We start from the raw sequence: 14,144 nt of genomic DNA on the forward strand, positions 1-14,144 counted from the left end.
GGGTTGAGAGAGTGAGGGATAATGTAGTGTGGGTTGAGAGAGTGGGGGATAATGTAGTGTGGGTTGAGAGAGTGGGGGATAATGTAGTGTGGGTTGAGAGAGTGAGGTTTAAGGTAGTGTGGGTTGAGAGAGTGAGGGATAATGTAGAGAGGGATAAGGTAGTGTGGGTTGAGAGAGTGAGGGATAGGTAGTGTGGGTTGAGAGAGTGAGGGATAATGTAGTGTGGGTTGAGAGAGTGAGGGATAATGTAGTGTGGGTGGAGAGAGTGAGGGATACGGTAGTGTGGGTTGAGAGAGTGAGGGATGATGTAGTGTGGGTTGAGAGAGTGAGAAAGGAAGGCAGAGAGAGAAAGTGTAAATAAATAAAATAATCGGTGCCAAGCAACCACTTTCCCAGGACTGAAGCTCCACATGGCCCCACGAAGTGAGATAGAGGAGAATCTGAGAGAGAAAGAAAAGGAGGGAGGGAGGGAGGGAGGGAAAAATAAACACATTTAAAAAAGCATGGAGAGTTAAGCACTGAGATAGAGAGGATAAAGTTGAGGATGTAAGCAGTGTACAGAGGAAGAGGATAGAGTTGATGATGTAAGCAGTGTACAGAGGATAGAGTTGAGGATGTAAGCAGTGTACAGAGGAAGAGGATAGAGTTGATGATGTAAGCAGTGTACAGAGGAAGAGGATAGAGGATAGAGTTGAGGATGTAAGCAGTGTACAGAGGAAGAGGATAGAGTTGATGATGTAAGCAGTGTACAGAGGAAGAGGATAGAGTTGATGATGTAAGCAGTGTACAGAGGAAGAGGATATAGTTGAGGATGTAAGCAGTGTACAGAGGAAGAGGATAGAGTTGATGATGTAAGCAGTGTACAGAGGAAGAGGATAGAGTTGATGATGTAAGCAGTGTACAGAGGAAGAGGGTAGAGTTGAGGATGTAAGCAGTGTACAGAGGAAGAGGATAGAGTTGAGGATGTAAGCAGTGTACAGAGGAAGAGGATAGAGTTGAGGATGTAAGCAGTGTACAGAGGAAGAGGATAGAGTTGATGATGTAAGCAGTGTACAGAGGAAGAGGATAGAGTTGAGGATGTAAAAAGAGAGAAGAGGGACGAGTGACAAGTCCTCTAAAGCCTGACGCTGGCATCGCACTTATTCTATTACACACAATGATCTTCATTCAACCAGAGACGATTCTCTAACGTCATTACAACGTTCTCTTCATAAACCAAACTTTGTTTTAATCAATTCTTTATTATAGACCAGCTCTAATGTCATTATGCTTTCTTTATTATAGACCAGCTCTAATGTCATTATGCTTTCTTTATTATAGACCAGCTCTGTCATCATGCTTTCTTTATTATAGACCAGCTCTAATGTCATTATGCTTTCTTTATTATAGACCAGCTCTAATGTCTTTATGCTTTCTTTATTATAGACCAGCTCTAATGTCATTATGCTTTCTTTATTATAGACCAGCTCTAATGTCATTATGCTTTCTTTATTATAGACCAGCTCTAATGTCATTATGCTTTCTTTATTATAGACCAGCTCTAATGTCATTATGCTTTCTTTATTATAGACCAGCTCTAATGTCATTATGCTTTCTTTATTATAGACCAGCTCTAATGTCATTATGCTTTCTTTATTATAGACCAGCTCTAATGTCATTATGCTTTCTTTATTATAGACCAGCTCTAATGTCATTATGCTTTCTTTATTATAGACCAGCTCTAATGTCATTATGCTTTCTTTATTATAGACCAGCTCTAATGTCATTATGCTTTCTTTATTATAGACCAGCTCTAATGTCATTATGCTTTCTTTATTATAGACCAGCTCTAATGTCATTATGCTTTCTTTATTATAGACCAGCTCTAATGTCATTATGCTTTCTTTATTATAGACCAGCTCTAATGTCATTATGCTTTCTTTATTATAGACCAGCTCTAATGTCTTTATGCTTTCTTTATTATAGACCAGCTCTAATGTCATTATGCTTTCTTTATTATAGACCAGCTCTATTGTCATTATGATTTCTTTATTATAGACCAGCTCTATTGTCATTATGATTTCTTTATTATAGACCAGCTCTAATGTCTTTATGCTTTCTTTATTATAGACCAGCTCTAATGTCATTATGCTTTCTTTATTATAGACCAGCTCTATTGTCATTATGCTTTCTATATTAACATTCTTAGACCGCCAAATGTCATCACAGCACATTTGACATACATGCTTTATTACACCAGACAATGTCCTAACGTTATTTCAATGTTTTCTATATTAAACCTCAGACAATACCCTAACATCATTTCACCACTTTTGGGATTAATGTCGAGCATAATTACATTGTCCATTTCTTGGGCGTGATGGTTGTTGAATGTCATTTTAACGCAGGAGAAACAAGAAAATGCACTCCCTATAATGAATGCACTGCTGTACTCTTAAAGGGAAACGTTGCTAAGATGTTGCTCCAACGTTATCACCGTGTCCTCTTAAGATGATGTTCTTTTGACAGCGCTCTTACGTCATCCTTACATGGCTAGAATAACACACATAATCCTAACTGTATAATCGGTCAATACTGATTCCCCAAAGCCCTGTAGCGTTTTCACTCTGTAATGTTATTTAGTTCTCTGTAACGTTTTCAGCATCAGACGACACTACCCTGACACTGTAACATGATTTACTGTATGTGTGCACATTGATGCGCACGCACACACGCACACACACACACACGCACACACACCCAGAGAGAGGGGCTTCTTGGAGGTTTGTAACGTTATTACAGTGTTCTCTATACGAGAACAGACGACGCTCCCTTGATACATAGCATTGTTAACAACAGAGCCAGACAGAGCAGTAACCAGCCCAGACAACCCCACTACAACCACCAGACTACCTCCCATAAAGAAGTGACTCATTCATTCTACTGCACATAAAATAGGAGAGAAATCAGGGTGTGGTTGTGTTACCGTTAAGCTAATGCAATGTATTTGTTATCTTTTCACGAAGGGTAAGATTAGGTGGATCGTTTTGCCGGGACATTTTTCAAAAGCATATCCTGAAGGGTAATGATTTAGGGTCAGGGGGTCTAGGTATAAAACGATCAATGTTTGCACTTTGGGTGTCAGAACATCCTATAAGAAATCCTCTTTGGGGCTTTTGGCGCTCAAATCAACAGTAGGCGCACTGAGCAGTTAATCGTACACCCATTACATCCCTTTAGCCCTAATGTCCTCGTAACTACTGTCCCCATAAACCACCTTCTTTATTAAATTGGGTCTGTGTCCTCACGAACCAGGTCCTCACTTATTGACCTCCCCACTTTGCACATTTCCAGCCCGCCCCAGCCCTGTTTACACTCCTCTGGGGATTCCAGGTTGTTTTAATCACTTCAGAAAGCACTGCGTTGTTATGCGACTGGCTGGCTAGCTGCAACACACACACAGTGATGTCATCATCTCAGCAGAATATTGTTGTTTTCTTCCAGATTGAAGTATTCGACTTTTGGGAGTTTAGTTATTTGATCATTTAAGTTTCCATCTTACATTGAATCATTCAATGATCCTTCATGTGTCTGTCTCATAGTTCTAGGATGGAATGTGAATGTTAACGTTGTTTACCTTTATGTCTCTGACAGTACCTGGGCTCCATGCTGGTGAAGGAGCTGAGAGGAACAGAGTCAACACAAGACGCCTGCTCCAAGATGAGGGTAAGAGGGCCCGGCACATCACTACCACCCAGAAAGAGAAACTAGGGCCACTTCTCTCTCTACCTCTCTATCTCTCTCTACCTCTCTATCTCTCTCTACCTCTCTCTCTCTCTCTCTCTCTACCTCTCTCTCTCTCTCTCTCTCTACCTCTCTCTCTCTCTCTACCTCTCTCTCTCTCTCTACCTCTCTCTCTCTCTCTACCTCTCTCTCTCTCTCTACCTCTCTCTCTCTCTCTCTACCTCTCTCTCTCTCTCTACCTCTCTCTCTCTCTCTACCTCTCTCTCTCTCTCTACCTCTCTCTACCTCTCTCTCTCTCTCAATTCAATTCAATTCAATTTAAGGGCTTTATTGGCATGGGAAACATTGGTTTACATTACCAAAGCAAGTGAAATAGATAAACACTTAGTGAAATAAATAATAAAATATTAACAGTAAACATCAAGCCTACAACATTTCCAAAATAATAAAGATATTTCAGATGTCATATTATGTCTATATACAGTGTTGTAACGATATGCAAAAGGGAAAATAAATAAACATAAATGTGGGTTGTATTTACAATGGTGTTTGTTCATCACTGGTTGCCCTTTTCTTGTGGCAACAGATCACAAATGTTGCTGCTGTGATGTCACACTGTGGTATTTCACCTAATAGATAAGGGAGTTTATCAAATTGCATTTGTTTTCAAATTCGTTGTGGGTCTGTGTAATCTGAGGGAAATATGTGTCTCTGGTATGGTCATATACATGGTAGGAGGTTAGGAAGTGCAGCTCAGTTTACACCTCATTGTGTGTGCAGTTTGCACATCGCCTGTCTTCCCTTGAGATCCAGGTCTGTCTTTGGTGGCCTTTATCAATAGCAAGGCTATGCTCACTGATTCTGTACATAGTCAAAGATTTACTTAATTTTGGGTCAGTCACAGCGGTCAGGTATTCTGCCACTGTGCATTCTCTATTTAGGGCCAAATAGCATTCAAGTTTGCTCTGTTTTTTTGTAAATTCTTTCCAATGTTTCAAGTAATTATCTTTTTGATTTCTCATGATTTGGTTGGGTCTAATTGTGTTGCTGTCCTGGGGCTCTGTGGGGTCTGTTTGTGTTTGTGAACAGAGCCCCAGAAACAGCTTGTTTAGGGGGCTCTTCTCCAGGTTTATTTCTCTGTAGGTGATGGCTTTGTTATGGAAGGTTTGGGAATTGCTTCCTTTTAAGTGGTTGTAGAATTTAACATCTCTTTGCTGGATTTTGTAGCGGGTATTGGCCTAATTCTGCTCTGCATGCATTATTTGTATGTCAAATGTTATGTTCCTTTTGATTGTATTGAAGGCCCTTCTTAGCTTTGTGGAAGTTACCCGTGGTGCTGATGTTCAGGCCGATGTAGGTGAAGTTTTTTGTGTGCTCTAGTGCAACAGTGTCTAGATGGTATTTGTATTCGAGGTCCTGGGAACTGGACCTTTTTTGGAACAACATTATTTTTGTCTTACTGAGATTTACTGTCAGGGCCCAGGTCTGTCAGGGCCCAGGTCTGTCAGGGCCCAGGACTGTCAGGGCCCAGGTCTGTCAGGGCCCAGGTCTGTCAGGGCCCAGGTCTGTCAGGGCCCAGGTCTGTCAGGGCCCAGGTCTGTCAGGGCCCAAGTCTGTCAGGGCCCAGGTCTGTCAGGGCCCAGGTCTGTCAGGGCCCAGGTCTGTCAGGGCCCAGGACTGTCAGGGCCCAATACTGACAGAATCTGTTCAGAAGATCTAGGTGCTGCTGTAGGCCCTCCTTGGTTGGGTACATAAGCACCAGATCATCAGCAAACAGTAGACATTTGACTTCAGATTCTAGTAGGGTGAGGTTTTTGTTGTTTGTGTACATGGATTTTATAATGTTGTACCTTTTCCCCCAACAACACTTTCCATCAATTTGTATTTTTTTAATCAACAAAGCTTGAGAAGACTTTGCCTTTGTTTTGGTTTGTTTCTTTGCAGGGTGAATATGTGGTCTTTCGTAAGGTATATTTTGGTAAAATGCCAATTTGACATTTGCTCAGTACATTGTTTTCACTGAGGAAATGTACGAGTCTGCTGTAATGATAATGCAGAGGACTTTCCCAAGGTTGCTGTTGACGCATATCCCACAGTAGTTATTGCGGTCAAATGTTTCTCCACTTTTGTGGATTAGGGTGATCAGTCCTTGCTTCCAATTATTGGGGAAGATGCCAGAGCTGAGGATGACATTAAAGAGTTTAAGTATATCCAGTTGGAATTTGTGGTCTGTATAGTTTATCATTTCATTGAGGACACCATCAACACCACAGAACTGTTTGGGTCGGAGGGTTTGTATTTTGTGCTGTTGTTCATTCAATGTAATTGGAAAATCCAGTGGGTTCTGGTAGTCTTTAATAGTTGGTTCTAAGATTTGTATTTGATCATGTATATGTTTTTGCTGTTTGTTCTTTGTTATAGACCCAAAAAGATTGGAGAAGTGGTTTACCCATACATCTCAGTTTTGGATAGATAAATATTTGTGGTGTTGATTGTTTAGAGTTTTCAAATTTTCTCAGAAGTGGTTAGAGTCTATGGATTCTTTAATTACATTGAGCTGATTTCTGACGTGCTGTTCCTTCTTTTTCCGTAGTGTATTTCTGTATTGTTTTAGTGATTCACCAGAGTGAAGGCGTAGACTCAGGTTTTCTGGATCTCTATGTTTTTGGTTGGATAGGTTTCTCAATTTCTTTCTTAGGTTTTTGCGTTCTTCATCAAACCATTTGTCATTGTTGTTAATTTTCTTAGGTTGTCTGCTTGAAGTTTTTAGATTTGATATTTAAGATGAGAGGTCAAATACACTGTTTAGGTTTTCTACTGCCAAATGTACACCTTCACTATCACAGTGAAACATTTTGTCCATGAAATTGTCTAGAAGGGATTGAATTTGTTGTTGTCTAATTTTTTTTTGGTAGATTTCGACACTGCTTTCCTTCCATCTGTAGAATTTCTTCATATTATTCCGTTTCTTTGGCTTCCATGCCTCCTGATTGAGTATTGCTCTGTTCAAGTAGACTGTAATTTTGCTGTGATCTGATAGGGGTGTCAGTGGGCTGACTGTGAACGCTCTGAGAGACTCTGGGTTGAGGTCAGTGATAAAGTAGTCTACAGTGCTACTGCCAAGAGATGAGCTATAGGTGTACCTACCATAGGAGTCCCCTCGAAGCCTACCATTGACTATGTACATACCCAGCGTGCGACAGAGCTGCAGGAGTTGTGACCCGTTTTTGTTGGTTATGTTGTCATAGTTGTGCCTAGGGGGGCATATGGGGGAGGGAATGCTGTCACCTGCAGGCAGGTGTTTGTCCCCCTGTGTGCTGAGGGTGTCAGGTTCGTGTCCAGTTCTGGCATTTAGGTCACCACAGACTAATACATGTCGCTGGGCCTGGAAATGATTGATTTCCCCCTCCAGGATGGAGAAGCTGTCTTCATGAAAGTATGGGGATTCTAGTGGGGGGATATAGGTAGCACACAGGTGGCCATTTTTCTCTGTTAAGATAATTTTCTTTTGAATTTCTAGCCAAATGTAAAATGTTCCTGTTTTGATTAATTTAATGGAGTGAGTTAGGTCTGCTCTATACCAAATTAGCATTCCCCCTGAGTCCCTTCCCTGTTTCACACCTGGTAGTTTGGTGGATGGGACTACCAGCTCTCTGTAACCTAGAGGGCAACCAGTGGGTCCGTCTCCTCTATACCATGTTTCTTGCAGGATGACAATGTCTGCATTACCGATTTCTTTGGTGAAGTCCGGGTTCCTGCTCTTTAGGCCAAAGGCAGATGACCTCAGGCCTTGGATATTCCAGGATGATATAGTGAAGGCTTTTTGTTCCATAGAGTGTCCAATGTTGTTGGTCGTGGTTTGGCCTCAGACCAGTAAGTGTGAGCAGAGCCTGCTGAGCATCTGGTACATGCCGTTGGCTTGGGCGAGTGTAAGAGTGGGGGTTGGGCCTGTTTGCCCGCTCACTACCTGGGCGTATGTGTGACTTCCATGTTGATGCCCTCTTTGCGGGGGTGGGGTGCATGGGGTGGGCAGGAGTGGCATAGGTCTGATCTGAGGGGGCCTTAATTGGGTGTGGGCATGGTTGATGTGGGGGGGTGTTGATTGGTTGGGGTGGGGGTGTGGATGTGTCTGGGGGTGCTGTGGTCTGGATGTAAGTCCTCTTGGCGTGGGTCCTCTATGTGTAGGTCCAGGGGGGGGGGGTCCTGAAGGTCTTGGAGGGTGTCTCGCTGGTCTGGGTGGGGTGTCTATTGATCTGTTGCTCCTGTGTGAAGTGTTGGGGCTGCGTTTGAGAGCGATGTCCTTTAGAGTCCGGGCAAAGGTGGGCACTGCTGCCTTGTAGAGGTGGCCCTGGTCATAGAGGCTGTTCAAGTCCAGGGTGTAGTGGTGGGCCAGAAAGACATTTGGTTTTGAGGCACAGTCACGGGAAATGCTTGCGTTTACCCGCTGTATTGTAGCAGGGTGGAAGTCTTTTTGTGGTAGCAGGGTGGAGATAACCACTTGTGCATTGGGGAAAGTAGAAGAAGCTTTTTCAATCACTCCCTTCAGTGCTGTGGCCACCCTTTCCTGCTGTGCTCTCAGGTCGTTTGTGCCTGTGTGTATTATTATGTGGCTAGGTGAGCCTAGTTTGTCCTTAGACAGAAGGTCTAGGGCACGCTGGGTGTTTGGACACCAGAGTTTAGACACACTGTGTTTGGGAAAAAGTTTTTTTTCTTCTATATATTTCCCATTTGAGTCCATAAGGAGGACAATCTGTGTCTTGTGTTTGTCCTCAGTGGGTGTGGGGGGGTTGTCAGGAGGGCTATCAGGGTGCTTGACAGGGGGGGTGCTCAGACCGGGTGAGAGCTGCTGGTCTTGGGGTTTTTATTTTGTCTGTTCTGCTGTGATGTCGACTCTATGGTCAGGGTCTGGTGTGGACTGTTCTGCTGTGGTGTTGAGACTTTTGTCGGGTGCTGAGGTGGGCTGTTCTGCTGGCGTCTCTGTGGGGATGGCCACCTCCCTAGTGGGTTGTTCTCTGTCACATGCCATCCCCCTCCACCTCTCCTCCAACAGTCTGATCCTCTCCTCCAGCAGTCTGATCCTCTCCTCTAGTGCTTTGTTCTGCTCCTGCTTCTGCTCTTTCTCCTGTTGAAGTTGTCTCACCACAGTCCAGAGTGCAGATATGTCTCTCTCCACCTCCAGCTCTCCGGGTCTGGTTAAAGGGGTCTTGTTGTGCTGGACTGTTGTCTGGGTCTGTGCTGACTGGAGTGTAATCACCTGCTGTTCCAGCTCCACCTGCCTTACCTCCAGCTGGGTGAATTTATCCTTCATTTCAATGAGGGAGAAGTACTCTGTGCTGGGAGGTTGACTGTCTGCTGAGGGTTGCTCGTCTGTGGGATTATATGATGAAGAGGTCTGGTCTGACCCGCTTGGGGTGGGGGTATCTTTATCAAGGGAGAGCTTCTCCTGCTGGGCTAAATCTTTAATTAGGTGAAAGTCCAGCTGAAACTGTTTGGGGTTGCCCTGTACCATTACTGTTCCAGACTTATAAAGATGTATGTTAGCTGACTCCTCATCCTCGTTGTCAAGAATCCTGACTTTCCACCCCTCGTTAACCCCCCTCTCTTAACAGAGGGGTAGTGTGCTAATATAGCACTGTGCCATGCCAGGGGATGGTTTGTGTGGAAGATAAGGTTGCTGATGTTCCCATTTTTGTAATAGTCAGCAAAAAGTGTCTCTTGATTTTCCATAAGGAGCTTCATTTTGTGATCTTTTCTTGCCTTATCATTCTTTACACTCACAGGGTACTGTATTTTAATTACCTCTGAACAGCAGGAGGGAGCTTCTAAGGCCTCTCCATTTGGTTGGGGTAGACTATTCGACTCTCCTGCCATTGTTGGGCTAATGGGCTTTGACACCTCTCACTTGACACGTAAGTGCTAGTTGAAGTTGTATCAAGCTTGGCAGAATTATGTTACCATTCAGTCCTTATAAAGTAATGTCATGTATTTTTCTTCTTGGCTTTTGGAAATAGAATATAGTTTCAGACTAAACATTACTCACTCAGTTCCAGGTTGGGTAGTGTTTTCAGGTTTCTGTTGTTTTCCAGAGAATTTGCTGTATAGAATAATTAATCCTTGGTTGTTGTGAACTTTTCAGGTGATTCCGTAATTCCGTCCACAATCAGGTTGTAGGTTTTGAGTTTTGATTTGAAGTGAGGGTTATGTTGTAGAGGGTAGCATCCTGTATGTGTTCCTGACAAAAAAATCCAAGTTTATCTAACACTAAATCTATCTTTTTTAAAGAAAATGCTGAAAAATGCAGGAGCTCATCTGATCGTGACCTCTCTCTCTCTCTACCTCTCTCTCTACCTCTCTCTACCTCTCTCTACCTCTCTCTACCTCTCTCTCTCTCTACCTCTCTCTCTCTCTCTCTACCTCTCTACCTCTCTCTCTCTCTCTACCTCTCTCTCTCTCTCTACCTCTCTCTCTCTCTCTCTCTCTACCTCTCTCTCTCTCTCTCTACCTCTCTCTCTCTACCTCTCTCTCTCTCTCTCTCTCTACCTCTCTACCTCTCTACCTCTCTCTACCTCTCTCTACCTCTCTCTACCCCTCTCTCTCTCTCTCTACCTCTCTACCTCTCTCTACCTCTCTCTACCTCTCTCTCTCTCTCTCTCTACCTCTCTCTCTCTCTCTCTCTCTCTCTCTCTCTCTCTCTCTCTCTCTCCTCTCTCTCTCTCTCTCTCTCTCTCTCTACCTCTCTCTCTCTCTCTCTCTCTCTACCTCTCTCTCTCTCTCTCTCTCTACCTCTCTCTCTCTCTCTCTCTCTCTACCTCTCTCTCTCTCTCTACCTCTCTCTACCTCTCTCTCTCTCTCTCTCTCTCTCTACCTCTCTCTCTCTACCTCTCTCTACCTCTCTCTCTCTCTCTACCTCTCTCTCTCTCTACCTCTCTACCTCTCGCTACCTCTACTGAGTTACTGCAGTGAGGAAGCAGACTATTAATATGTGTACCGTCCTTTCTCCTCCTCATCTTTAACTGTTTGTTCACATCTGAGGAGAGCAGAGAGCCTCTCCCTCTCCCCCTCTCTCTCTCGGTTTATCTTGATCTGCCAAAACGATTGATGCTGTTGTTTTTATTGTCAGACTTCAAGGGTCATTAAATTTGGAACTCCGCTCTCGATGTACCTACTGTACCTGCATCCTGTTATACCCCCCACCCCCCCTTCTCCATCTCACTTTTCTCTCTATATTTCCATGCTTGTGGACGCAGTATCAGCATGGTCATATGCATATGTAATTCCCTCTGCTCCCCCGTCTTCTGTCCTTGTGTCTCGCAGCGCTGCGTTTGTCGGCCCTCATAAGCCCGTGATCTTGACAGGGAACCGCTGCATTAGAAATATGCTGATGTTGAGGAAACACAGAGAGTGAGAGCAGGGGGGGGGGGGGGAGTGAGAGAGAGAGAAGGAAGAGGAGAGGAATTCATACAAGATCTGTTGAATATATTAAATCCCTGACAGGTGGAATAATGGTACCAGGGTGATAGTGATTTTAAGTCACATCATTCCCCACTGCGGCAGCGCATAATGAGCTTAACAATGGGAGAAGGGGAAAAGAAGCATGTCGCTGTCAGACGAGAGCGGGTGATAGTAAGTCTGGGCGGGAATAGAAAGAAATATAGGAGGAATATTTATGGGTTGAAAGCTGATAGTTATATTGGACCTCCAAGGGGGAAATCTATACGTTTTGAAAATGTCATTTGCACCCATTGTTTTCCATAAGTCACGGGGTAACCTTTGAACTTTGAGAAGATTGGAATTGATTCTGCTAGTAAAGAGGAGAGTGTGTTGATAGTCTGGCTCTCTCTGTGCAGTCAGCTCATCCCTATCTCCCTCTTTTTCTGCTTAGTTATAAGCTTGTGTTGGTTTCATCTCTCTCTTCCCACCCCTTCCATTCTATCTCATTATAAGCTTGTGTTGAGCTCATCTCATAAGCTCTCATCTCTCTGTCCCCACTGGGGTTGCACAATTCTGAGAACTTTCAATAAATTCCCTGCCTTTCCCGAAATCCCGGTTTGAGGATTCACGGAATCAGGAGGGAATAAGTCGTAAATTCAGAATCCTCCAACCCAGGATCTCTGAAAAAAAACGAGGAATTTATTGAAAGTTTTGCAACCGTAGTCCCCACTCTCTCTAAAATGGTATTATATTGTGAAGAGATTCTTATTGCAGGGTTTTATTGTTCTGCTGTGGAGGGAGACGGTGAGGCCAGGCCGTCTTGTTAGCCTTGTGTTGGTGGCCATCATTAGTCTAATTGACTCATTGACATCAAATGTTAACCTTTCACGAGTATCTACCCCGGGTCCGGGATCACCCCCCACCCCCCCCACACTGAGTAGCATAGCCTAGCATAGCGTCACAATTAAATAGTAGCATCTAAATATCATTAAATCACAAGTTCAAGACACCTAATGAAAGATACAGATCTTGTGAATAAAGCCACCATTTCAGATTTTTAAAATGTTTTACAGGGAAGACAAAATATGTAAATCTATTAGCTAACCACGTTAGCAAAAGACACCACTTTTCTAACTCCATCAGTTTCTTACTCCATCAGGTGCTATCACCAATTCGGCTAAACTAAGATATTGATAGCCACTAACCAAGAAAAAAACTCATCAGATGACAGTCTGATAACATATTTATGGTATAGGATAGGTTTTGTTAGAAAAATGTGCATATTTCAGGTAGATATCATAGTTTACATTTGCACCCACCGTCACAAATGGACTAGAATAAATACATAGAGCAACGTGTATTACCTAATTACTAATCATCAAACATTTCGTAAAAATACACAGCATACACTAATCGAAAGACACAGATCCTGTGAATACAGACAATATTTCAGATTTTCTAAGTGTCTTACAGCGAAAACACAATAAATCGTTATATTAGCATACCACATATGCAAACGTTACCAGAGCATTGATTCTAGCCAAAGAGAGCGATAACGTAAACATCGCCAAAATATATTAATTTTTTCACTAACCTTCTCAGAATTCTTCAGATGACACTCCTGTAACATCACATTACAACATACATATACAGTTTGTTCGAAAATGTGCATATTTAGCCACCAAAATCATGGTTAGACAATGATAAAAGTTGCCCAGCTGGTCAGACAATGTCGTGCGCCATATTAGACAGTGATCTAGTCGTATACATAAATACTCATAAACGTGACTAAAAAATATAGGGTGGACAGCGATTGATAGACAATTTAATTCTTAATACAATCGCTGATTTACATTTTTTTAATTATCCTTACTTTTCAATACAGTTTGCGCCAAGCGAAGCTACGTCAAACAAAATGGCGTCATAAGCGATTAACATTTCTCGACAGAAACACGATTTATCATAATAAATTGTTCCTACTTTGAGCTGTTCTTCCATCAGAATCTTGGGCAAAGAATCCTTTCTTGGGTCTAATCGTCTTTTGGTCGATAGCTGTCCTCTTGCCATGTAGAAATGCCCATTGCGTTCGGCATGAACTGGAACCGTGCCCAGAGATTCACAGTGTCTCAGAAATAAATGTCCCAAAATCGCACTAAACGGATATAAATTGCTATAAAACGGTTTAAATTAACTACCTTATGATGTTTTTAACTCCTATAACGAGTAGAAACATGACCGGAGAAATATAACTGGCTACACTAATGCTTGGAAAAAGAGCAGGTCTGTGTCCACCGCGCGCCCGACGCATCTGGAAAAGAGTTCCTACCTACACGTGTTTTTGTTTTATAGGGGCTGTGATTGCGCAATCGATACCATTCAAATCGTCATCACGTAAAGGCATCCAGGGGAAGACGTAAGCAGTGTCCGTATCCTGATAGCGTTCACAGTGGCCTTTAAACTGACTCCAGATCAGGGGCCAAAATGTGTGAAATCTGACTCCATGTCAGGGAAATTGCTGTAGAATGAGTTCTGTTCCACTCAGAGACAAAATTCCAACGCCTATAGAAACTAGAGAGTGTTTTCTATCCAATAATAGTAATACTATGCATATTGTACGAGCAAGAATTTAGTAGGAAGCCGTTTAATCTGTAATGCAATTATACTAATGAGAAAACAGCACCCCCTGTAGTCGCAAGAAGTTAACTCAGACTCCTCTTTTCCCTCTCTTTCTCTCTCCGTCTCTCTCTCCACTCTACAGAAGTCTACAGAACAGATGAAGAAAGTCCCGACCATTGTTCTGTCCGTCTCCTACAAGGGAGTCAAGTTCATCGACGCTACAAACAAGGTGAGAGGCTTTCTTTCCTCCTGCACCAATACTGAGAGTAAGAACTGAACAGGACTGGGTGGAAGCACCATTACTGAGAGTAAGAACTGAACAGCACTGGGTGGAAGCACCATTACTGAGAGTAAGAACTGAACAGTACTGGGTG

At 43.0% G+C, this 14,144-nt stretch overlaps 1 protein-coding gene across 1 annotated transcript in view; it reads left to right on the forward strand.

The window, feature by feature from the left end:
* The window catches only part of LOC129866062 (ankyrin repeat and sterile alpha motif domain-containing protein 1B-like), a 355,742-nt gene that overhangs the window by 321,579 nt on the left and 20,019 nt on the right, over positions 1–14,144 (forward strand). The window contains exons 23-24 of the mRNA XM_055939185.1: positions 3,634–3,705; positions 13,913–13,999. Coding sequence (XP_055795160.1) covers positions 3,634–3,705; positions 13,913–13,999 — 159 coding nt within the window. The remainder of the gene's footprint in view (positions 1–3,633; positions 3,706–13,912; positions 14,000–14,144) is intronic.

The sequence above is a fragment of the Salvelinus fontinalis genome, chromosome 11 (genome assembly GCF_029448725.1).
Source record: "Salvelinus fontinalis isolate EN_2023a chromosome 11, ASM2944872v1, whole genome shotgun sequence".
Classification (NCBI taxonomy): domain Eukaryota; kingdom Metazoa; phylum Chordata; class Actinopteri; order Salmoniformes; family Salmonidae; genus Salvelinus; species Salvelinus fontinalis.